We start from the raw sequence: 26,306 nt of genomic DNA, 5'->3' as shown, positions 1-26,306 counted from the left end.
AGAGTGGTAAGGCAGCAGACATGCAGTCTGAAGCTCTGCCCGTGAAGCTGGGAGTTCAATCCCAGCAGCCGGCTCAAGGTTGACTCAGCCTTCCATCCTTCTGAGGTCGGTAAAATGAGTACCCAGCTTGCTGGGGGGTAAACGGTAATGACTGGGGAAGGCACTGGCAAACCACACCGTATTGAGTCTGCCATGAAAACGCTAGAGGGCGTCACCCCAAGGGTCCGACATGACTCGGTGCTTGCACAGGGGATACCTTTACCTTTACACTATCAGAAGCATTAGTTCTGATTCAGACCAGTTTATAAAATAGCTCAATAAATGTCCAAATGTGCCCATGAAATTTCCTCTATATAGAATAATGCATCTGCAACAAGTGAAGGAGATTTTGCACACCTTCTTCTCTGCCTCCAGTTCTTTAATACTTGTGTAATAGCACAAGCCAGGCATTGGACAAGCTGGAACTTTTAAAAGCAATTGATGTTAAATTCCCATGCAGAGGCTCTGCTGTTCCTGGCGGGTTTCCTAAGCAGCAGCTCTGGAGAAACATTTTGTGAGAAACAAAAGCCTTTGTTTACTGTATCCCACCAGTTTTGCTGCTGGCTGAATTCATAAGAATTCCTTGAAATCCAAATGTGCATTTGTTTTGTCATTACAGTCATAGCCGTGGGGGTGTAAGGGTTTTAATGCTGTACTCAGAGACTTGTAGATTCTTGTAAAACCTTGCAAATAGCTACTAAAAACATCCAAACCGATCCCTGCTATCCTGTTTCTTATTTGAAACCCCCCCCCCAGTTTTGTCACAGCTGTTTTCCATATCAATCCTTGGGATTGCAAAACATGATCAGAGTAGCCAAAGTCATGTTGTCCAAAGAAAAACCCCAGAACAGAAGCTGTGCAAAACTTTTTATTAAGACCACAAAACTGTGCAATCTGTGTTGGTTTGTTTCGGTTGCTTAAAATCCATAACATAGCTTCTGTTTGTATTATGTCCAGCAAAGCATACCAATAACCTTTGCATTTCTGTTGTGCTTTCCAGAGTTCAAAGGCTTCTAATGTATTCCCTTGTTTGATCCATCCTGCAGGGTAGCTCAGCATTATTACCTCTCATTGCACATTACAGGAGGAGGTCCTAAGGCTGAGAGTGGATTGCCTAATCCAGCCTTTTCCAACGTTTTTTCCATTGAGAAACTCCTGAAACATTCTTTAGGCTTCAAGAAACCCCAGAAGTGGTGCAATTGTGCAGAATATGGCTGAGAAACATAGCTGTGTATATGCCCACCCAGGGCTCCTTCCCTTCCCACCCCTTCCAGGCCCATCACTGGCCATTGGGGGAGGGGGAGCGGGTCAACATGACCACATACGATCATATCACCCAATAAATATTTAACATATTTAAAATACCTATACCTATATCTATATTTATAATTAATTAATTCCCACCCATTCAGGAAACTCTTCCAGGGCAGTCAAGAAATCCCAGAGTTTCATGAAACCCTGGTTGAGAAAGTTTGTCCAAAGGCCATGTTGAAAGTCCAGAGATACAATCTGAAAGGAGACTTGTTTGTCATTCAGCTGTGTTTGAACCTTCTGGCTCCTTTTAATTGATAAAGGTTGGGCAATTCTTCCCAGGTCACTTTTCAGCACAATATAGCTTATATGCTGCTTTCATTTAAACTTCATTCTCTGCCTATTATCACCTCAAGATACTACTGAAATACTTAGCTGAAACATCTCCTTGCTCTGAATAGCACTTGCTGGTAAAAAAAAAATCCCTACAAATGGTCTTAGCACACTTACAGTTACACTTACAAATACTAGTTAGTCCAAACTCATGGCATCAAATCTGAGGAATTCCAAAAGAAGAGTTCCAAGACACAGGCCAAAGTCTAAAATGGGAGAATCAGTTCCTATAGAGGCTGCAATGTTGCTTCCAGCAGCCACTTCCTTGCTAGCTGTTTTTAACAACACACTCGGCACCTGCCAGCCATCTGAGCCCTGCTCCTGCTGCCACTTATCCTTGTTGCTGATAGAGAGCTGGTGCCGCACAACCAATCTGGCACCTCCTGTCCTGCAGCTCCCCTCTTATCTTCTACATTCTTCCTGAGGCTCTGGTGACAAGGGAGGTGAACTGGCCAGCAGATGACTCTCCATTGCCAATTCAGGGCTGAGGGGCTGCAAGGCCATAGTACTTGGTCCTGGTTGTGGATCCATGCCTGGCGCCCCAGAGACTGCCTCCTCCTGCAGTGCCCCTGTTTCCAGCTGTGGGTTTGGATCAGGTCTGCTGGCTGCCCCTTCCTCTGAGGAGTCCTATTCATCTCTTGACTCTGCTGGAGCTGGCTGGTCCATGATGTGCTTCTGGCCTGGCTAGTTCAGGCAAGCTCAGTCTCTTCAGATCTGGGAAGCTAAGCAGGGTTAGCCCTGGTTAGTATCTAGAGGGGAGACCACCAAGGAATCCAGGGTTGCTACACCGAGGCAAGCAACGGCAATCCACCTCTGAACATTTTCTGCTTTGAAGCCCCCAAGGGGGGGGGGCTTATCATAAGTCAGATATGATAGCCCCAGCAAGCCTGATCCTGTCAGATCTTAAAAGCTAAGCAGGTCTGACCGTGGCTGGTATTTGGATAGGAGACCTCCAAGGATTTGGGTGGGTGAAAAAGAGTTGGTTTTTATACCCTCCTTTTCACTGTGCAAAGGAGTCTCAAAGAGACACCCTGTGAGGTAGGTGAGGCTGAGAGAGCTCTGACAGGTCTGCTCTGTGAGAACAGCACTATCAAGACTGGGATGAGCCCAAGGTCACCCAGCTGGCTGCATGTGGAGGAGTGGGGAATCAAGTCCAGTGTGCCAGATTAGAAGATGTTGCTCTTAACCACTACACCACCCTGGCTCTGGTAGTTCCTTCAAGGAACACTACAGAGTCATAATGTGCAGGCAAGCAATGGTGACATCCCTTGCTGGGCTGCCAGACAATCCTGGGATCTCCTGGCTACACAATACACCTCCCAGAGATGAACCAGCACAGCCCCAGAGGCCACCTTCCTGGGCCTAATCACGGCCCTCGCGCCCGCCGGATGGCAGCCTGTCTGCAAAAAGCAGCCCGACTCCTCCGTGCCGAAGCGCTCCTGGGCTACTTAAGGGCAACAATCGGGGGGTCGCTTCCAACTCTCGCCAGCACTTGGCGTCTTAAGCAGCGCGCTCTGTGAAGGCGCCGGGTGAAGCCCGTCCCGCCTGACCCCGCCGGGCTCTCCCCAGCGTCCCGCCACGACCCCTGCCGCCCACCCCCGCCGGGGCCATGCCGGAGCGAGCGCCTCCCACCTGCAGGCGGTGCGTGTGCAGGACGTAGCCCTTGGCCAGGAGCCAATAGAGGGAGGCCAACTGCCCCGGCCCCGGCAGCTCCTCCGGCCGCTTCAGCCGCTCCTCGCCCCCGGGGGCCGTGGTGGTGGTGGTGGTGGCGGCGGCCACCTGAGCCGCGCTGGCTGAGCGCCTCCCAGCCTGAGCGGGGCGCCGGCCTGCCAGCAGCGGCGAGCCCAAGCAGCCCCACAGCCTCCCGGACAAGCCGCCCAACTTCGCCATGGCGCAACTCGGCCGCTTTCCGGCCCCGAGCCGGCCGCCCCAGTCCCAAGGCAAGCGCGGGCGGAGCCGAAGCGCCTCTCCGCGGAGGGGGCGGGCTCGAGGCCGCCACCTTTCCCCGCCTGGCCGACGGCAGTCATGGGGGCGGATGGGGGGGGGGGGGGCTCTGCTTCTGACGGCCTGCACGGGGCAGTGTCCGACCACGGCGAGGTCAATCCCCGCTCTGCCGTGCAAGGTCACTGTCGACCCCTCAAGGCTGTTGCCAGGATGAACGGGAGGTGTCTTGGGGGCCCCCTCGCGGAGACAGGCAGCTTATGGCGAGGCCAATAAACATAGCTGAAGAAGGGGGAGGGCAGATCGAAGGTGGTTCCGGAGAGCATATGGGGACGGCCAGGAGGAGTAAAAGACACAAATCCGGGGAACAGTATGCAGGGGAAATGAGGCGTCCCTTCCCCCCAGTTCTTGCTGACTTCACACTCCAATATTTGGGCTTAGCTTGATGGCTGGCACTGCCCACCTGGTAAGGTAGGTTGCTTGGTGGGTCCGAATTCTATCATTACAGATACTCAAGAAATTTGTCACTTTCATTCTACAACCTGCACTGCAGCTGACATATTAGGAGGCTTCCATTGCAGAAGAATTTCTTTTCTGCTTCACCTGTTCCAGGAATGAGAGGTATCCCCCAAAACATTCTGTGGGAGTCCTAGCACAGATTAGTCACTACATGGATGTAGAGATGAAGATAAGTCTTGAAAAGCCAGTACTACTGGCCCAGTACATGCTCTGATGCAAGCACTACCACCCCCAGACTCCAGCCCCTAAGATAATGATTAATTTTTCTGTAACAAACATTTTGATTTAAAGGGCTCTTCATGGGCCAACTTTTTGTCGGGGTATTCCTGTACAAACTGAAAAGCACCACACTGTGAGCATCACCGCCTTGTTCTGGTAGGGTTTCCCTGCTTTAAAAACAGCTGCTCAGTAGGCAGAAGTTTAACATCACTGTATCTCCATGCTGGAAGTAAACCAAGCAGTTCCCCCCCCCCCCCCCCGCCCATGTATTTCTTAAAGGCACAGGATGGTGACTCATGGTATAAAAGGCACTGCAGTCCTGCAAGGCAACTTAAGTTGATCAGCTGCAAAGGAGGACAGGGAAATGATTTTGGATAAATAATCAGGTAGATGGCATTGTGAATCCTCTTCCACAGAACATTTGTATGTAGATAGATTGGTTGCAACTAAGAACCAGATGGCTTAGTGCTCATTCTGAGATCTGCTTGCACCCACACTGTAATCATGCAGAAATAGTTTACCCCAGCAGTCACATCTTGGGTGAAGTATTTTCACCTTCCATGCTGCTACTCTGGGGGAGCAGTCGGGATATGGAAAGTGGTGGTGGGAGACAGAAATTTATCTCAAGCTAATAATGTCCCCTTGTGTTCATTGCACTGTATAGCACTCTGGCACTTGTGGGTGTCTTTTCTGCAGGAAGTATATTTCCAAGGCACCTCACATACATTATCTCTAGAATCATTACAGCAGGTCGGTTATTGCAGCAATTCCGTAGAAGGCAAGATCAAGGTACACCCAGCCCAGTTGTAGCATAACTTTGTGGAAACAGCAACAAATTGGGCCAGATGTGGACACAGCCATTAGGCAGCAATCTAATAATATGTTTTGGCTAATATGCTTTTGGCCCAATATACCATAACTGTACTGACATTCTTTCCTAACAATGAGACTCCAGCAAATTACTCTTGTCTTGTACAGCAAATTTCACATATTTCCCTCCTCTTTATTGGGATATGTTTAATCTGGATCTCTGCCACTGACCCCATTAGGCTTCCTTCTTGTTACTAAAATCAGTCCCTGAGTCAGACCTATCACATGAGAGAATCTCCTATATGTGAAAAACCCAGACATGAGCCCCATGGGTAAATGGAGGATCATTTATTCTGCTGTAGTCATGACTTGGCATAATAAATCTCAGATAAAGGAAGAATGACTATCATATAACCAGTGCCAATGAAAGAAGATAAGGGCCGCACCAAGTTCAACAAAGAAAATGGAAAAAAATTAGGGCTTGTAAGGAAAGAATCTTTTCTTTAATCCGCTCCTGCGGAATGGATTAAATAAAGCAGTAAGGACTGGTGGGGAGGAGTTAGGACGGGACCCATCCAGGATAAAAACTTGGAGGAGCGAATCAGGAGCCGCTTTGTGGCTCCTGATTTGCTCCTCAGACTGGCAATCCAGGGCCAAGTGGCTAATTGGGAGGCGCGCAAAGTGCGCCTCCCTATTGGCCACTTGGCCTGTATCAACGACAGCCCGCTGCTAACTCCACACTCCTCCCGACCGCCATCCTTCCCGGATGGCGGCCAGCCAGGAGCCTTCCCCACGGCGATAGTCTCCGGGAAAAAAACTTCCCCTCGCCACACCACCTGACCTGCCCCAGCTACGCACGTCCAGACGCCACCCCAGCCCTTCCCACCCCCACCCCGAGCGTCTGCTCCCACCCGCCACAACCCCTGCCCTTCCCACCCCGCTCGATGACCGACATCCCCACCCCTGATGGAGGCACCCTTCCCACCCCCACCCCCCCACTTACTGCTCCCCGGTTCCCCGCCTTTTGCTCACATTCCCCACTGCTGCCGCCGCCGCCCAAAACCGCCAGCCGATGCCTCCCCGCTGCCAACGCCGTTCGCTGGCGTTACCCAGACAACCTTCCTCCAAGCAAAATGGCGCCGCTAACTCGGCCCGCGCCGCTGAGCCGCTCTACAGTCTGCCACACGCCGCGCCCGCCTCCGCAGCTGTGCCGCCATCTCCGCGGCCAGCGACATCATACCCGCCTCAGGCCCGGCCACATTACTACGTCGACGAGCCTCCTGGCCGCTGAGGAGCCGCCGCCGCCGCCCCAAGGTAGGCCGCTTCCCCGCGTTCCGGCCCCGGCCCCGCTACCACGTCCCGCACTCTGCGCGGCGGGGGGGAGCCTTCTCCGGCTACACAGATGCTGCACCCAGCCCCCCTGGCCCACAACACGCCATCCAGCCCTACCCTCAAGCCTTGGGGAGTTGGCGGGGGGAGGGCCATGCCATCTAGCGCCCATTTTATGCCGGGTAAAATGGGCTTTAAATCTAGTCTTTAATATTTGTGAAACCCCAACACATCTTGTGTTTCTTCAGGAGGGTATCACTATAATAATACAAGAATAAAAACAATATTCAATACATAATTGTATAAAATCATAATTCATTGAAAATATTCAAATCTAAAGGACAGATATACAGCACTTGCAGAGTATGACACAACACATCAATGAACCATCTAAAACAACTAAGTTATACAATAGAGAAGGACAGACAGGCAGTTAGGCAAGCCAGTCCTCATTGGGGAAAGCAGCAGCTAAAAGGGTGAATGATGAAATGATGATTTCCTCCAACCTTTTTATCACCGGGGACCACTCAACGCCTTTTACTGAGGCCTGGTGGGGGGGGGTAGTTTACTCCTCTACTCTCAACCACTGCCCTAGCGCTGTCTGATCGCTATGGTAATGTTTAAACATCCCTTCAAAATAAGATACAGACACGCCACAACAATGAAGTGTGTTGTAAAGGGCTGGGGGGGATAAAGTAAAGGGCCGGGGGAGGGGGGGGAAGAAGGCATCCTTCGGGGCCCACCTCCAATTAGTCGAAGGACCACATGTGGTCCGCGGCCCACAGATTGGGGATCGCTACTCCAGAGCACCTCCCCACTTTTGACCCGCTGGTACAACCATAAATCCAGGATCCATCATTTGCCTATCTCCAGGCCACTGTCAACAGATTTGTATAAATAATGTTTTGTCTACATCAAACACCTTCCATCAAACTTCCTCGTCAGGGCAAAATCTTGGCTAGTGATCTTCTCTCTTATATCTAGTTTCTGACATGCAGTATTTGTTTGGACTGAAACTTTGTTCTGTTGCTTCACCAACAGGGCCACTCACCACTCACAAACTGGCAAAATTTACCAGTTTGCCAAGGAACAAAATCTGTTATTAGTCCAATTTGGTGCAGAATTAGGATCTGCACTGACATTGGGTCAGAACTTGATTACATCTTAGGTAGTGTTCTGAATAGCACCTTCTTAGGATCCAAGACCTCATTTGTGCAAGTTCCATATCTGAACTGATATGGAGTAGAGAAGCCAACCTATGGCAGAAAGGGCACTGAATAGGTACACCTGAGATAGAGTTGATGCAAGGTGGTTGATGTAGACAAAACAGCATTCTTTATACAAATCTGTTGACAATGCCTGGAGATGGGCAAGTGAACCATGGATTTATGGTTGTATCGGCTGGCCAAAAGTCAGGAAGTGCTCTGGAGGTTCAAGGAAGCAATAATACTATGTTCCCACGGTATCCAGGATCTTTGATCAAGAAACTATTCTGTAGTATGACATAAGATGCTTCTTCAGCACTTAAGGAATAGTAAGGCCAAAAGATCTTGGGGTGCATTCTTGCCATACCTCTAAGATCAGAAGAACAGAGGATCTTGGGGTGTCACCACTGGGGATGGCAGATCATACAACAGTCTGGTTGGCTCTAAATCCCCCTGTAGTTCAGAATCCCTGCTTTTATTATCAGTTTTCTAGATGACAGAATCTTCCCTGGGAGATCCCCCTTCAGCTTCCTTCCTAGACAGCTAACATAAACCTCTGCGTCCCCCTTCTGCTCCCGGCCCCCTTAATTCACCTCTTTCTCTTGAGTAGCATGTGGGTATTTGGAGCATTTGCATTTCAGCATAGACATTCTAATATTTGGTATTATTTGCATCCTTGGTGTTCTGATGACTTTTGGAGTATATTTAAAAAATATTTGGATCTGGGATCTCTCAGTTTATACTCTTTGCCATGATCCTCCACCAGCTCTGTGTACCAGATAAAAACCCATGGCAAACCCATCAAGCAGTAAACAGCAGCAGTAAACACACATTGCTTGATGGCAAACCCAGATTAATCAACAGGAAACTGTGGCCAGTCCTAGCTCTCTGGACAATAATGCTTATTTCCAGACCAGATCTTATCCATGCTTATTTCTAATCCACTGTGCATTAAAGTGGGACTCTTTAATCCCTGAAGGTGGATGCTTCCTGAGAAAGAGAGTCTTCCAGGACTTCAATTTGTTTTAAATTCCATGTCTCCCACAAGGTGGTGCTATGAAACAGTGCAAGGAATAATCCAATGCGATCCCTCCTAGTTTAATATATGAAATAGCACAATATAATCTAATCCTGTCAAATCACAGAAGTAAATAGGCTGGGACTTGGGTGGGAGAGAAAGCTATGCAGAGGAAGCCACTTTACTTATAATCACAATAACTCAGTTGCAGGGTCACCATTACTCAGTTGCAGTTTGACACCACTGTATCCCCCCCCCTCCCCGGAACTGGAATTTCCAAGTGGCATACCAGGGGGAGGGTTCATAAATACCCTTCTTCAAGGGTATTTATACCCTATGCTATTCTTGATTGGCAGAAGAACTTATGATCTGTGCTTCTGTGAGCAGAAACAGGGTTCTTAGGTGGCTGAATGGATGAGGTTTGGGTCAGCCTCTGAATTTCAGAAACACTTACATTGTATTACTCTGTGAAGCAGGGTTTTCCTGAACTAAGGGGCAACCTGGGGTTGTATTCTGGAACATGAGAGTAGTTCTGTGTGTGTTCCCTTTGCCATCCTTGAGGCTTATTTCTTACACACACAAATGGGGTACTAGAAGAAGAAGGGCTGTTTTTCTTGTGTCCTGCTTTTTACTGCTCAAAGGAGTCTCAAAACAGCTTACAGTTGCCTTTCCCTGCTCTCCCTACAACAGACATACTGTGAGGTAGGTGTGACTGAGAGAACTCTGAGAGAACTGTGACTGGTCCAAGGCCACCCAGCTGGCTGCATGTGGAGAAGCAGTGAGGAACCAAACCTGGTTCTCCAGATTAGAGGCCACTGCTCTTAATCACTGCACCAAGATGGTACAATTTGTTTCTAGGCTACACCATTGAAGATCGAACGGTCCTTCCTACTAGCAAGCTTGAAGTGGTCATATGGTGGCAGCTCCAGCAATAGCTTGTGGCATTGGCATGACAACAGAGACTTGGATTTATATGTGCATTTATTTATTTGTCTTGTGTGTTTTCCAGACTGGGAATGATGGTTAAATCTGTAAGTTTAGCTGCCAACACCCTAATGTACAGTTTCATAAATCATGTACCCTTTAAAAAGTGCATGTGCTATTTCAAAGCAATGAACAAGAACTTTATCAAGAATCAACCGGTAAGGGCCCATGATTTCTGCACAAGCTGCTACAGCTGTAGAAGAGCTGCCCTTGAGGGCTTAGTTTGATGAGTACAGATTGTGCATGCACAAGATATCCTTTCCCTTCCTACACATACTTTTTTGTCAGACACTACAGAAGACTTAATGGGACAAATACAGCTCACCTCACTGTAGATTGGAGAACTACAAGCTAGCCAAAACTGTACAATGATGAGAAGGCTTATGCTGAATTTCAGTCCCATTGCCATTCCTACAAACACATTCCCCCATACAACAAACTGCCACATCAAAGACAATTCTTGGCTAGTGATCTTCCCATCTAGTTTCTGACATACATTATGTATGTACATAATCCATCTTGGAGTAGTGGTTAGGAGTGTGGACTTCTAATCTGGCATGCCAGGTTCGATTCTGCACTCCCCCACATGCAGCCAGCTGGGTGATCTTGGGCTCACCACGGCACTGATAAAACTGCTCTGACTGAGCAGTGATATCAGGGCTCTCTCAGCCTCACCCACCTCACAGGGTGTCTGTTGTGGGGAGAGGAAAGGGAAGGCGAATGTAAGCCGCTTCAGGACTCCTTCGGGTAGAGAAAAGTGGCATATAAAAACCAACTCTTCTTTTTCTTTATCTGTCATCTACCTACCTACCTACCATTTATTTATTATATGTGGAACATTCAGTCTTGTGAATCTTCACCTGACACATGAAGTCCAGATAACAGGCTTAGCTCTTGTGAGCCCCAGGCTTATGGAACAGCAATTGCTCAAATCTTTCTGAGTGTTGATTGTGTGGCGATGAGAATGATCAGGACAGCTGTGGCCTGGCTTGTAAAAAAAAAAAAAAGAATAAGGGGCAATTTGTTGTCTCAGATCAAGATCAAAAGAATCTTGAAACTGATAGAGATAGAGGGTCACATACAAGCTTATAAGTTATATTCTGAATTCACCTCTATATTTAAGCATAAATAGGCTGGTCCCTGTGTGGATCGTAAAATCTGCTAAACTGGACCACCCATGGGAAAGGCAGAAGTAATGGTGTAAAAGCAGTCTGATGAGGACTGCAAATGCTGTTATGGCGTGTTGAGACCTTCTGTTTGTCAGCTAGAAGGAGGAGAGTAAGGGAAGAGGCACCAGCTTGCTAGAGTTCAGGAGAGTTTGGCTGATCCTGAAGGGGCAGATTTCATGGGCTGGGGATGGGTGGGTGGGATTTCTAAGCAATCCCTTCCTCACAGTCCCTAATGGGCTCATGACTTGTTTGAGGCATTGAAGAACATTCTGGGACAAACCAAACTTGAACAAAAGGAAACAGGCTTCACTGAATCAAAAAAGAACATCTGCTAGCACTTAATATGAAAAAGGTTTCTATAAGGAAAGGCTGGAGAGTCTGGGACTGTCCATGTTAGAGAAGATAGGACTAAGGACTAAGGCAGGACAGGACAGAGGTTTATGAATTTATGTATGGGGTGGAGGGTTGACAAAGGAATCTTTTCTCTCTCCCCCAGAATATTGGAGGTCTAGGGCTGCCAATGAAAATGATGGACAGTAGATTCAGAACAGACAAATGCTGACTAGGACTGACTTTGCTTAACTTTCAACAGTTGATGAGGTTAGATTAGACGGGTCGGGAAGATTGCAATAGAAGGGAAAAATAAAGCAGTCCCTGTGTGTCTAGACTTGTATAACATGTCGTCCTCTAGTGCCCTCTAGTGATTATCTTAGGTGTGCTCTAGTACTGTACTCTGTTGTCATGGCTGAGCTCCAACTTTTGTCAGTCTGCCACTGACCTGAGCTTGTGTGTGTGTGGAATGCATGAATAAAATACAAAAATACTATATTCCAAGAGTGGGGCAAGAGGCCACTACTTTTTCTAGCAACAACCTCTAGAGGGAGCTCGATTTATATTTTCATTTCATTTCCTGTTATGTTTTCATACACAGCCCCCTCCCCCGTGAATTCCTCTTTTCCCTTTCAATTGTATTCCTCTTGTTCACTTTGCATGTAGAGAGCTGCCTTCCAGAAGGTAATAGCACCTGAGGACTGCGGCAGGCTGCCACTGCCACTCTGCAGATTGAGCACTGGTGTCCTCCCACCATAAATACCCCAGATTGTTGTTGTTCTCCCCCACCTCCAATTACTTGTGGGGAGGACCAGATAACAAACCCAGGATCGATGCTGTGATGTCCATCATCCACTGTGGCTTATTTTGTCTAATTTCTTATTCATGGGGGGTGGATGGGAAATAGCCCCCTTGCTCCAGGTACCCTCTTGTGCTAGGGCTGCCAGGTCCCCTTGGGCCACCAGCAGGAGATGGGGGGGGGGGGAGGAATGCCATATCCAGGCTGGGAAACTGAAGAACTGGGGACGGAGCCTGGGGAGGGCAGGGACCTCAGCCAGGTCTCATGCCACAGAGTCACTCAGTGTTTCAAGCATCTGTTTTCTTCAGGGGGATGGATCTTTGTAGTGTGCAGGTGAGCTGTAGTTCCAGGGGATCCCCAGGTCTCACCTGGGGGCTGGCATCCTTACACTGGGCTCTGGCATGGATTGGGATGGGATGCACAAAGCCAGGCCAGGAGGGCGGAGGTCAATATCAGCAATACGGCAGACTAGTCCATCTCATCGGGAGAGCCTGGCAGTGATGAGGCCCAGCGACCGCGGAGCTGTGTCTGCCTTTCAAGTGGGCTGGTCTGATTAGGGTGAGAAGTGACCTCCAGTCATTATCAAGGAGAAGAGTTTTCAGAGTGGCCGGCGTATGGAGAGCAATGGCTGTTCCCAGCAAGTGGGCCTGGCCCCTTGACCTTGTGTGCGGCAGCCTACTCCCGGCCCAAGTGGTCAGGACCAGTGGAGAATCACAAGGGGGGGGCATGACTGGGACAAAGAATTTCCCTCTGACACTCTCTTGTGCATTCCTCTAAAAAGCCCTTGGGGTGTGTGTGTGTGTGGGGGGGGGAGCGCATTTGCAGCGCCAAGGCAGCAGTGTCCCTGCCCCTGTTGCATATGGCTGCTTGCCTTCAGCCCTAAGCAAACCTGATTTTTATCTCCGTCTCCAGTCAGAATTGGCCGCCTTCCCTTGCTAGATGCCTCCTACGCAGGCGAGGCTTGTAACTGTTAAACGGGATGAGGGACAGAAGGAAGCTGGGTGAACGGTTTTACTGCCTGAAAGATCATACTGAAAGGGCCACAAAACACTCTGCTGGGGTCCAATGAGAAAATGGCTCTGCCCTTCATGGGGCAATAAAAGGAGTCTGTGTGTGTGTGTGTGTGTGTGTGTGGTGGCGGCTTCCCAATAGGGATGAGCATCGATTCAGCCACAATGCCAGGGAGGGAGCCATGACAATCTTTTAAAGAGCCTTGTGGCTCTGCCAGTCTCATGGTGGCCTAAGATTTCATGAGTCCACCTTGGCACATGCCTGACCTGATGTGGCCACTTGTTTCCACAGCCCCTTCCTCAGCACTCCAAGTCAGTGGAGAAGGGAGCAGCAAATGTTCTCTCCAGAGGGGAAGAGGACCTCAGGATTGTTACAGATGATCCAATTGAACTGAAACATGTCAGGTTGTTTTGGTATCTGTGGCATATTATTGGACACTGTATATTACTCAAAGGGCTTTTGCATATTTTCTATTGTGATTTTAATGTATCACTTTTAATTGACCTTGTTTAGCACTGTACAATAAAACATATCTTTAAGATATGTTTTTATTACAATAAGTTCCCGATGTTTCCTGTAGCCCAGTGAAAATAGGACAGTAACAGAATACTTTTGTAAAGGTGGATTGCTTCATTTCTAGCTCCCAACAGTATGCTGTTTTCAAATACCCGTGGCTGATTTAATTCTCTGAATGTTCATACAATGGACAAAACTGCCTTACACCGAATCAGGTGTGTTATCTATCAAGGTTCGAATTGTCTACTCTGAACTGCAGCAGCTCCCAGACAGAATCTTTCATAATACCTCCTACTTGATTCTTGTAGTTGATGATGCTGGGGATCGAACCTGGAATCTTCTGCCTCCAAAACAGATGCTCTACCACTTACCCACAGCTCTCCTCCATGTTCTAAATCCTCAGAAAGACTGTCTACAACCTGTGGAGTCACTGCACCTTTCCCCCCTACGTGTGCATTCAAGACACCAACTTTTGCAGCTTGTTCTCCCACTGGCCTATCATTAGTTGGGGAAAGGATGGAGTGATGTTGCTCCTTGTCCCCCAGGACTCAAAGGCTCACAGTCAAATGGGCATCCATCAGTTAGCCTCAAACTGGGAATTGCTTATCTACCTCAAACAGCACAGATAGGTCAGAGTGACAGCAAAAAGGGATACTGGAGGGAGGAAAAAGGTTGACCAAGATGAGCCCCATGGAAATGGGGAAAGAGAAAAAGAGGATCAAAGAGAGAGATGCAGTGCAGAGAAACCCGGAAGCACCAAGAACGCAGAGGCAGAAAGAGTGAGAGCAAGATTTCTGGGATTGGAGGGGGGATGAGAGTGCAGAGAAAGAATTGTGAGATCGGTATGGAAAGTACAGAGAACACATCATATACTGTAATGTTCCCCAACCTTTGGGTTCTGCGGCATAAGTGGGCCATGGAGCCTATGAAAATGCCATTTTATTGCTTTGTGCACATGCTGTTTTTTAAATAGGTCACTGTACCAAGTAAATTTGACTTGTGGGTCACCCAACCAAAAAGCAGGGACCTAGAGAATATTTGACAGAAATGCTCTCCTGCTAGGAAATATGCCTTGAGTTAATCTGTGACCGCTGGGAGCAACAGTCTTCATAATTCACTAAGCCGTAAGTGGGTGGAGAAAGGGGCAGAGCCATTCCGGGTGAGGAGCCAATTGCAAGGTGTGAAGCACCTTCTGATTGGCCCATTACCCGAATGGCTGGAGTTCAGTGGGGAGTGGCCCGGGCAGCAGAGGCTTCCCTGCGGGCATCCGAGCAGGTTGGCTGTGCTGGAGACGGCAGGCCTGCTCCGAGGGCTGCAGAGAAGCTGGGCACTCGGCGGGGAGGGGGGCAGGTGGGGGAGGCTTCCCTGAGGGCCTCGGAGCAGGCCCGCCATGGCTCCAAGGACCACAGAGAAGCCGAGGACTTGGCAGGGAGGGGGGCGGGTGAGGGGGTGCCTGCGCATGGACTCGGCAGAGATGGGGACAGCTGGGGGAGGCTTCCCTGCGGGCCTTGGAGCAGGCTTTGAAGCCTAGTATGAACATAAATGTGAGCTTCAGAGGGACTTCAGCAACACTCTTGAGTTGCAATAACATTTGCCCCGACTACAATGTATTCCAGGTTCCCAGCCTGCTCTATTCTCAGATCTCCTTTACCCCATGTACCTTCAGGGAGTAAACCTACCCTCCCTTTGTAGCTTCCTGCAGATTTTCTCTCTGTGTCACTTTGGCCAGTCATCAGCTTCTGTACCCCTGCGCACCATTTCTTCTTATGGCTCCCTTACAGGTCTCCACTCTCTGTACCTCTTTGCTGGAGTTCACTGGGCCTGCAGAAACCCTTCATTCTAATGGTTTACTCTCCCCTTTCTGGTGTCCCATGCATGTGTACATCTGGCGATCGACCCCAGAATAGTTAGCAGAACTGCCAACATACCAGAGAACAATATGAATATGTCAGGATAAGTGGGTTTAAAAAAAACCCCAAACCTGTAAATTATTGTGTGCACAATGCAATCCTGTGCATGTATACTTGGAAATAATCCCACTGAAGATCAATTGGCTTTACCCCCTAGCAAATGTGTTTAGGGTTGCAGACAATGCTCCCTTCCTCAGAATCCCCCACAAGGCAAATTTCATTTTGGTTTTGCAATTTCCAAATGCTTTTACTTGAGTACAAGCCAAACTAATCAAAGAGGGTTTTTTTAAACAAAAAAGAAATAGCCACATAAAATATTCCAGCATCCTACCACAAGCTCCAAGATCTCGGCTGTAAAAGGAAACACCCGAGCTGGGGGAGATGGGCTTGTGTTGTGGAAGGCACTGATGCTACGGGCTTGTCTGATGCAAGAGCCTCTCCAGTAGCTCACCGGGCAGGGAGCCTGCAGGGATTGGTGGACGGGCTTTGGCTCAGCAATCAGCTCCCCTCCAGCTGGCAGCTCATCTGCCTGTCTGGGCCGGCAGGACATGAAAGGGCCTCCTGCTTCTTGATAAGCTCCCAGCTGCAGAGGCCCCGAGGTGGCTGTGACTGGGCTGCACAGCCCACAGCTCCGCAGTCCGTCTGTCTGTCTGTCCACCAGTGGCTTCCGAGAGGGGAGATTATGTGGGGCCTCTCAGCTCGGGGGTGTTTGCGTCCTATCACCTGGGCTTCAGGGTGGGGGTGGATCATGCCTCCACCTGGCTTTGGACCAGACTGCTGCTTGCAGAAGGGTCAAGGAGCTGCCTGGAATGGATTGTTCAAGTGGGGGAAGGTGTGCCGGAGAAAGCAGCTCTTGACCTGTGGGATGGGGGTTGATGTGCTTCAGAGAGGAAGGCTTGCTTCACCGGCAGCTTTATCTGAAGCGAGCCTTTCATGTCAATGCACACATCCGTTTGTCCGATTAGACCTGAGGCCAAGGGAAGAACTCGGACCCTGTTTAAGCGGATGACATAGAGAAACGTGTTGTGATTAACACCAGAGCCTCGAGAATCTTTTAAAGCTGTAAGAGAAAAGATGCCTTACATTACAACATGGAGGAAGGAAGAGAAGGCAGCATTATGTCCAGTATCCCCACCAAAGAAGCCAGCCTGCTGGTACACACACCAAGCTGCCTTATACCGGATCAGACCACTGCTCTGTCAAAGTCAGTACTGTCAACTCCGCCTGACAGTGGCTCTCCAGGGCCTCAGGGGGAAATCTTTTGCTTCACTTAGATCAGATCCTTTCAACTGGAGACACCGAGGACTGACCCTGGTGCCCTTCTGCATGCCAAGCATGCATGAGCTATGCTGCACTTCACCATGGCACATGTGTGCAATGGCTCCTTATGCCGTGCCACTGTGCCCTCATATCATTCAGCATGTAGTTGCTGCTAAAATGGCGGCTCTAGCAGAGTGCCCAAGAGATGGTGCATCAGTGAGGAAACCCCCCGGTTAAAGTCTCGCCTCTGCTGTGAACTCCAGCCAAGCCATTCTCCCTCAGCCTCATTCCTTCCCATGCCCTCTGAGTAACGCAGGAATAATAAAAGGCAAGATGAAGATTGCAGGAAGATAATGCAGGAGAAATGCTTCTGCACGCCGAAGTATGATGATAACAATATTATTTTATGTCTACATCCTAGTTCTGATCTTAAACCTGCAGGACACAAGGATACAGGAAATGACTATTAGCCACAGAAAAAAGCACTTAACTAAGCTGTCTCAGAGAGGGAAGGAGCTATGAAGCTCCTTTCTAGGGAAGCAAATGTAAATGTTGTGCTTCCTTTCATGCTACGACATGAGCATCAATCTGCATGGATCATCAGGGCCAGCCCAAGGCATTTTTGGCACCTGAGGCAGAAAATCAAAATAGTTCTCGCCTATGATAATAGGATTAAAATGCATTGAATAGATGATTCCCTGCCATTTAATGGTTTTTAAATTAATATATTGTGTCTCATTCCCCACCCCCCCATGGGGATATAAAGGGACTTGCCACACAGCAGCCCTTTATTCTCACAACAAGCCTGTGAGGCAGGTGGGGATGAAAATGACTGGCTCATAGTGATCCAGCCAGCTTTTATTATTCAGCCAGCTCTATGATTCTATGATTCTGTGATTCTACCTCTTTGTCAAATGTCTCCAACTTCTAGTGGATATGGAATATGCAATGGAAGCTGAAAGAAGCAGATTCCTACACAAGCTTCTTCCACCAGAAAATTTCTCCGTGTCTACTTCTGATGTCAAGAACTTTAATAAACATGGTGTATGTGTGTATGCATGAGCATATGCTGTCTCTGTATGGGGTCTTTTTCCATCTGATAAGAGCATAGAAAGGGCCCTGCTGGATCAGATCAGTGGTCCATCTTACCCAGCATCTTGTCTCACACAGTGGCCAACCATCACCCTGGAGGGCCATCAAATGTGGTACAGAGGCCTTCCCCTATTGTGGCCTCCTTGCACTGCTGTTCAGAGGTTTAGTGTCTTAGTCACCATGGCTAAACACCACAGACATTCCCTCAGATCTTTCATACAGGTGCCATCATTACGTCCACAGGCAGTGAATGACACAATTTAATTAGAATCATAGAATCATAGAGTTGGAAGGGACCTCATGGGTCATCTAGTCCAACCCCCTGCACTATGCAGGACACTCACATCCCAATCACTCATCTACTGTAACCTGCCACCCCTTTGCCTTCACAGAATCAGCCTCTCTGTCAGATGGCTATCTAGCCTCTGTTAAACAATTTCCAAAGATGGAGTACCCACCACCTCCTGAGGAAGCCTGTTCCACTGAGAAACCGCTCTAATTGTCAGGAACTTCTTCCGGGTGTTTAGATGGAATTTCTTTTGAATTAATTTCACTCCATTTGTTCTGGTCTGTCCCTCTGGAGCAAGAGAGACCAATGCTGCTTCATCCTCCATATGGCACCCTTTTAAATACTTGAAAATGGTTATCAGATCCCCTCTCAGTCGTCTCCTCTCTAGGCTAAACAGACCACGCTCCCCCAACCTTTCTTCATATGTCTTGGTCTCCAAACCCCTCACCATCTTTGTTGCTATCCTCTGGACACGTTGCAGTTTGTCAACATCTCTCTACAACTGGGGTGCCCAAAACTGAACACAATACTCCAAGAGAGGCTGAACCAGAGCAGAATAAAGCGGTACCATCACCTCCCGTGATCTGGACACGATACTCCGTTTGATACAGCCCATTGGCCTTTTTAGCCACTGAGTCACACTGCTGACATGTTCAATGTATGGTCTACTAAGTCTCCTAGATCCTATTTGCACATGCTATTGCCAAGACAATTCTCCCCGATCTTATATTGGTGTATTTGGTTTTTCCTACCTAAATGCAGAACTTTACATTTGTCTCTATTGAATTTCATTTTATTCAGTTTAGCCCATTTCTCAAGCCTATCAAGATCATCCTGTATTCTGTTGCTGTCTTCAGTTGTGTTTGCTACCCCTCCCAGTTTAGTTGTTGATTAATAAAGGAGAGCTCTTCTTTTTTTGTACTCTGCTTTTTATTACCCAGAGCCTATCCTTCTTCTTCCCACAAGACACCCTGTGAGGGAGGTGTAACAGAGAGAGCTCTGAGAGAATTGTGACTGGCCCAAGGTCAACCAGCAGGCTGCATGTGGAGGAGTGGGGAATCAAACCTAGTTCTAGACTAGAGGCTGCTTCTCTTCATTTATTTATTTATTTATTTATCTACCTATCTATTTATATTTATTTATTATATTTATAAAGAGCCTCTTGTGGCGCAGGGTGGTATGGCAGCCAACATGCTGTCTGAAGCTCTGATCATGAGGCTGGGAGTTCAATCCCAGCAGCCGGTTCAAGGTTGACTCAGCCTTCCATCCTTCCGAGGTCGGTAAAATGAGTACCCAGCTTGCTGGGGGGTAAAACAGTAATTGACTGGGGAAGGGAATGGCAAACCATCCTGTATTGAGTCTGCCATGAAAACGCTGGAGGGCATCACCCCAAGGGTCAGACATGACTCAGTGCTTGCACAGGGGATACCTTTACCTTATATTTATATACCACCCTCCCTTGAGGTTTGGAGCGATTTACATGGAACATAAAGATAAATGTAGCTTAATTTTTCCATAACATGTAAATAACTACAACAACATTTAACATTAATAACTATAACAGAGGTAACGGACTGGAATAGTGCAAACAGGTCCAGAGGCAGAACACATGGGTGGATTTCTGGGAGGGAGGAAGAGAGCAGCGGCCCTGTAGATGTTGCTGGTATTGCTTGGGCTCAACCAGATGCTTGGCAGAGGAGCTCTGCAAAACTTTTTTAGCCCTGATCTTCTCCGGGAGCTCATTCCACCAGGTGGAGGCCAGGACAGAGAAGGCTCTGGCCCTGGTTGAGGCCAGGTGGGCTTCTTTAGGGCCAGGGATCGTTAGCTGGTTGGTGGTGGCGGAGCGTAGAGCTCTTTGAGGGGCATAGACAGGGAGGCGGTCCCTCAGATACACTGGGCCCTGACTGTGTATGGCCTTAAAGGTAAGTATCAGAACCTTTAGCCTGATCCGGAATCCAACTGGCAACCTCTGTAGTTGATGGAGATTTTATTCACTGTGTCAAGATGGCTCTCCAGAAGAATTTCCTCTTGTCTGTATGGTACCTACTGCCCATCAGCTTCACTGACAGCCTTGGAAATTCAAGCTCAAATTCTCACCCCCCCCCAAAAAAATAACCCCTGTATTGTGCATCTGAGCCAATCTCCCTTAAACTATCTGTACATCACAGAGCCCTTGGGAGGGCCCAGTGAGGAAACATAAAAACCAGGCAAGCTTTTGGGAGGAACGGCAGGATAAAAAGGTACAAGTCAGAAGAAGGTGCTTTCACACATACTAAAAATGCACTGTCAATCCACTTTGAATGCACTTTGCAACTGGATTTTCCTCTGTGAAATGGCAAAATCCCCGTGGAAGCTGTTGCTGGGGTAGGCTGAAATGGCATTATTTAGCAGGAGTGAAAGCGCCCACAGCATCTCTTGACAGCTGTTCCCACCAGCACGCAATAAGGGCGCTCTTGCTGTGGCTGGGCAAACGGGAGACACACGAGGAGGGCGCTGTGGCTGGTGACAAAGCCGCCTTAGCCGAGGCACCACTGAAGCCTCTCCGGCCAACTCCATTGTCATTCGACCAGCCCACTCTGGCTTCGTTGCTGCTGCTGCTGCTGCTGAATGCGCACCGAGGGGGCCGAAACTGTTGTGATTCCAATCAGATCACCGCCTCTCCCCGCGGTGAGGTCGTAACCCGGGGTTTATGACATCACGGCGTGCTGCCATGGAGACGGCGGGGATGTCACAAAACATGCCTCGATGACCTCACTGCAGGAGCTGGGCCCACCGGCATCCAGGCCCCGGCGGCCGGGGTAATAAAGGCGACGCGAAGCGCTGGGAAAGAATGTGGCCGCTGAGCGGGCTGCTGTTTGAGTTGGAGACAGACGAGCGTTCCCCGCAGCGGGATCGTCCATTTCCGTCCCTCCCTCGGGCGGTGGGGCAGGAAGGCGATCCTCTGTCAACAGCCCGGCCTCGGCGAGCCTAGTCCAGCACTCGGGTGGGGCCGAGGCCGAGCCTGCCGGGGCGTCTCGGGAGGGAGGTCGGAGCCAGCGACGCCGCTTGGCACAGCCCTGCCAAAGGCTGTGGGAGAGAGTGCACTGCCTGACTGCTAGGCGGCGCTATGCCCAAGCTGGACGAACTGGGGGGCTCGTGGCAGCCAAGCCTCCTTGTATGGCGACTGGGGTGGGAGTCCAGCTTGACATTAGAACCCACATCACTTATTTACTTGGGTGGAGACGAGGAGTTCAAGCGGCACTGTCAAGACAACTGAAGGGCGACATGGACTGTGGTGCCAAGGCCTGCTCGCATATGGATCCTTGCAAGACCATTAGTGGACCCTGTGACATCAGCCATACCCTCTCAGATGCTTCTCATCCTCTAAGGAACATTTTAACCTCCCAGGATATTCAGTTGCTGACCTAAAAGTAGCAGTTATCTTACCATGAAATTTCAAAGGGAGTACAAAGAGAAACTGCTGAAATGCAACTGGTAATGATGCGCAAGGCAATGAATCCACCTGGACTTAATCAAGATCCAGATTTCCTGTCTTATTACCAATGCTGATTTCTGGAGGTCTTCTACCCCTCTGCATATCACACCTCATCATGCCTACTAGTGGCTTTTGTCTGCTAATGTCATTTGACATCTGAAATCACTCCGCTTTCTAGTATATAGGACTCACATTCTAACTATGTCTGAAGTGAGTGGTGACTCACGAAAGCTCAGAGTGCAACAGATTTTGTTAGTCTTTAAGGTGTTGGACTCTTACTCTTTTCTGCTGCTACAGACAGACTAACACAGCTTACCCATCTTGATCTAGCTCCTTGGGTGGAAATTCAATTTTTTCTATTTGTGGCGAATGTTTGATGTTAGACCCCAGGAGCCTGTCTCCATCCTTTGCACTTGAACAAAGTAAACACATTATGTCATATTTAACTGCATACCTAATCTTCCCTTCCCATCATCTCCTGCTCTCATGAGATGTCAATAAATTGCATGATTTCAAAAAGGGCTCTTTATTAGAGAATGTGTCAGACTATTTGCATACATGTGCATACTTCTCCTAGTTCTTCTGATTTACCCAGTCTTTAAGATTATAAATCTTTCCTCCTTGTTAGCAAATGCATCCACTATTATGCTAATCACTTTTCTTGTAGATTCTTGGTGAATGGACAGGAGGCTCGTCTCTGAGGCAGCCATGGAATGAATCCATAGCACCCCGAGTGGTGGGGAAGAGTTACTGCAGCTTTAGGGATGTTGGGGTACATCCAGTCAGGGAAAGGCGCTGTGCTAAGAGACCAGAAGGTGCCTTGTACCAAACCATACCATCAGTCTATCCAGGTCAGTATTGTCTGCTCAGACTGGCAGTGACTCTCCAGGATCTCAGGCCTCTGCTGTCTTTCACATCATCTACTTCCAGGTCCTTTATAACTGGAGATGGCAGGGAATGAACCTGAGACCTTCTGCATGCCAAGCAGTGGCTCTTGCAAAGTAGATCCCTCCCCTCCTCTGCATTCGAATAACTCACATGATCTCGCTGAGTGAGCCTGGGCAAACCACAACTTTCAGCTTATAGTCCTGTATGTGGAAAGTAGCAGTCTTACCCCTGTTGGAAGAAAAGATGCTGGGGTCAGGCCTGCCTGATAACAGCACCTTCTGACCTGAAAGTTTTCCCCTTATCCTGGATGTCTTCAGACCCACTTTCCTCATCAGTGCACTCTGCACCTACTCAGGATCACTTTAGTGTGAAGGTAGATCTGGTCAATTTTTGGATGGGAAACCTGGGAATCTTAGGTGTGTGATCTTGATGGGAAAGATGAGCTGTTTTTTTGTACCCCACTTTTTCCTATTTGAAGGACTCTCAAAGTGATTTACAATTGCCTTCCCTTCCTATCCTCAAAACAGACACCCTGTGAAGTCAGTGAGAGAGCTCTGAGAGAACTGGGAATGGCTCAAGATCAGCCAGCTGGCTGCATGTGGAAGAGTGAGGAATCAAACCTGGTTTTCCAGATTATAGGCCATTCATCACTTTTAATCACAACTCCAAACTGTAGATTCTGGAAAGGGAGACTCTGGAATAATCTCAGGGTCATTCCGCATATCAGTAAATGTGGCCATATGTTTGCCTTTTGCAAAATTGTTACAGTAAATACCAAGGGCCATTCCGTATGAGTTTAATGTAGCAGAAGGCTTTCATATTGTAAACGCTACTAATTTGCAGTTCCGCAAGATGTCGCACACAATCTGCAACACTCCTGCAACAGTTCCGCGAAAAGCGATTTGTTGTAGCGCTTCTAGGGAAATCGGAAAAAGTGGATTCACCCTTCGAAAAGCGCTACACTCTTGTGAACAATCTGCAACGTTAGCGAAAAAGACCTGTGCGTTCTCATTGTTGCAGTTCCAACAAAGTCCCTCCCCCTGACTCTGTCCTCTGAACTTCCAGCGAAGTGATCGCCATTTTTTTCCCTCGAAGCGAGCGGGGAAAGCAACCAACCAGCAAGGCTTCATTCACCCAGTGAGGCTTCTCTGGCTACAGTCCCTCCACAGAAGTGCTTTAAAGCACCTAAGTCCCCAAGCACAACATAGCCCCGTTTGCAAGTTCCCTTTATTTTTGGCCGAAAATCGTGCCCGTGCTGGGGGGGGGGGGATTTTTTTTCACTCGGGGGAGCATGGTAACGATGACTCGCCAGCTCACACGCCAGCTAGATGAGTCTCTACGTTAGGAAGAATCAAGGCATATTCGTTGCAACGTGTGTGTGCGTGTGTTTTTTAAACCTGTGCTTAAAGGGAATGGGGCTTTTTCGGAGCATGATAACAATCGCCCATTGGCTGTTCGTTTGATTGATGGCCAGGGGTGGGACCAAGCACAGAAAAAATCGCTTCCTTTCTAGCGATTTCTGCGAGAACAGAAACTTGTGGGAAACGAATGAAACGCTACTGGATTCCACTACAAATGCAGGTATGCGTAACGCCAAGATTGCATTTTTTAAAACAGCGTTTCCGCTTTGTGGAACCAATTGGCAACATTGGTCCTTGTGCGGAAACACCCCACGTTTTTCAATGCATCCCACTGCATTGGAAAGGAAGGAGGACCTTCTGATTCTCAAAACCTAAGCAAAGAAGACCTTCCCAAGTCCTTATTTCCCTGCTTCTATAATTTATTGTATATGCTATAAGTTGCTATATTTCTACAGTGCCCCATCTGCCCATGAAGCTCACAGGGTGATCTTTAGTCAGTCCCTGCTGGTTCTCAGCCTAACCTACCTTACAAGGTTGTTATTAGGAACCAATGGAAGGACCTGCATCCTGGAGCTTAGTTAAAGGTGTGTCTCACAATAAACATAAAACAAAAATAAATTGCCCACAGGTAGGTAGCCCTGTCTGTCCTGAAGCCCCTCTCTTGATTGTTGCTTGGGCATGGGTTTGTCTCTGAGCTCGGCTTTACCAGATGCCATGGGCCTTGGGCAAAGTTGCTAGGCTGCAGCCTCCGTCCTTCCGTCTGTACAATGGGAGCAAGAAGGACTGACCACTCGTGGGACGAGTGACCTGGTATGTTACCAGCCCCCTTTGAAACATCAGGCAAAGAAAGGGATGCTATTTTTAATATATGTGGCCATCTGAGTGGGCTGGGATCTGGGCACCATGTTTGGGTGTTGTTATTGGTCTGTGCGTGTGTGAGCGCCGGGTGCTTATCCGGGCTGCAGGGGGAAAGGCTTTTGCGTAGGCTAGCCAGCCGGTTCGCGAAAGCCCCCCCTCCCCCCCGTAGTGATGATGAATGGAGATTTGCCATCGGGCGCACCTGCTGCTGCGTCAAACAGAGTTTCGTTTTCTTCCCTCTTTGAAGTCCCCGGGCCCAGGGCATCAAAGGGATTTTTGGGCTGTGAGGAAATCAGATAAAGGGGTTTCACCTGCCCGGCTGGCCCCTTTGCTAAAACGGGAGGGGGCGTGGCGCAGAAGGGCGGGGGGGGGAGTGGCAGTCCTCCTCCTGCAGCCGGGGCTCGGCGTCCAGGGAGGAAGCAGGGCTGGGAAGCCCCGCGCCATGGCTCCAGGCCTCGAGGTGCTGGGCGCTGCCTCACGACCCCCATGCTTTCCCTGCCGTCCCGGAAGCAGCGAGGCCGCCCTCCAGAGGACGGCTTCTCGCGGAGCTTTCGCTTTCATTGGGAGGGCCTTAGTTGGCCAAAGTCCCCCGGAGGCCCAGGCCCGCGTCCCCGGGACAGCGGCGGCAAGCCAGGAGCAGGAGCAGGGGCAGGAGAGGGCCAGAGGCAGCGGGTTCAGAAAGGCAGTCGCTAGGGCAGTCCTTCGGATGTTTTAACTTCAGTGGATCTAGATTTTTTTTTAGGGAGGGTGAGAGGAGGTGGTGAGAAAATTGACATTTTTAAAGGTTTATGTAACGGGTGGGGGTCCCTAAAAAGTCCCGCGACCACCCTTCTGCTGCGTCCCAAATATTTTGTCACTCCGAGGGATTCGCATGACTCGGGTGGCACGGGGCTTGCCTTGCTGCTGGTGCCAAGGCGGAAAAGCTTCAAAGAAGCCGCCTGGAAATCGGTGGAGCGACGAATGCATCCCCACTGCCGGCTGGGATTAAGCCTTGGCCTTGCATCTGGGCGAGCGGGGTTCTGGTGCCAGGGAGATCAACAAGGCACAAGGGGAGTCTCTTTTGGTGCCCATGCCCCATTTCTCATCCAAGGCGGGTCACCGAGGAAGTGATTATTCTTGCTTCTTGTTTAACTTCATGCATGCTCTGCTTTCCTGCCGAATGAGGATGACACAAAGCGGCTGACATTCTTCTCTCATTCTCCACGGTATCCTCACAACAACCCTTTGAGGGAGTGGGGTCATCCGGACCTAGGTCTTCTCGGTTCCTCGTGTGGCACTTGAACGGCTACACCATGCTGGCTGGAATAGCGCATGAGTGTCAACAACAATAACTCTTCTGTTGTAAGCAACTCCTACGTCCGGTGATAAAGGGCATAGGACAGTCGTGAGGCCAGTGGAAAGGCCTCTGTTGTTTGCATGGTGCCATAATGTATGTCATGTTTTCTCTAAGTGCTCAAGCCACATCATAGTCAGAGTAGACTTCAGGGCAATGTGCAACCTTGGCGAGTATTACAACCCCCATGTTTCAGATAAAAGACTAAGGCTTGTGTATGGCTTCCAAGTGAAGGAGAAGCTGTTTTTTCATGACAAAAGGTATTCAGCAATATCCCATGTGCCACCTATACGATGACCAGACTGGG

General features: G+C 49.0%; 2 protein-coding genes across 3 annotated transcripts in view; one reads left to right on the top strand and one right to left on the bottom strand.

Moving 5' to 3' along the window:
• The window catches only part of LOC143829593 (sterol 26-hydroxylase, mitochondrial-like), a 28,004-nt gene extending 24,279 nt beyond the window's left edge, over window positions 1–3,725 (bottom strand). Inside the window, exon 1 of one of the 2 annotated variants that reach the window (XM_077320755.1) lies at window positions 3,316–3,725. In XM_077320755.1, the coding sequence (XP_077176870.1) occupies window positions 3,316–3,573 (258 nt within the window). In that variant the 5' untranslated portion in view covers window positions 3,574–3,725. Of the gene's footprint in view, window positions 1–1,812; window positions 1,835–3,315 lie in introns of those variants that run through there. The other variant, XM_077320756.1, reaches the window with a different exon arrangement.
• A 2,458-nt stretch (window positions 3,726–6,183) lies between these two features.
• The window catches only part of WNT6 (Wnt family member 6), a 64,275-nt gene continuing 44,152 nt past the window's right edge, over window positions 6,184–26,306 (top strand). Inside the window, exon 1 of the mRNA XM_077320743.1 lies at window positions 6,184–6,486. The gene's annotated coding sequence lies outside the window, so the exon portion shown is untranslated. The remainder of the gene's footprint in view (window positions 6,487–26,306) is intronic.

Source organism: Paroedura picta, chromosome 2, assembly GCF_049243985.1.
Source record: "Paroedura picta isolate Pp20150507F chromosome 2, Ppicta_v3.0, whole genome shotgun sequence".
Lineage (NCBI taxonomy): Eukaryota > Metazoa > Chordata > Lepidosauria > Squamata > Gekkonidae > Paroedura > Paroedura picta.
Note: the sequence above shows the minus strand (reverse complement) of the source record. Positions and strands in the feature narration are given on the sequence as shown.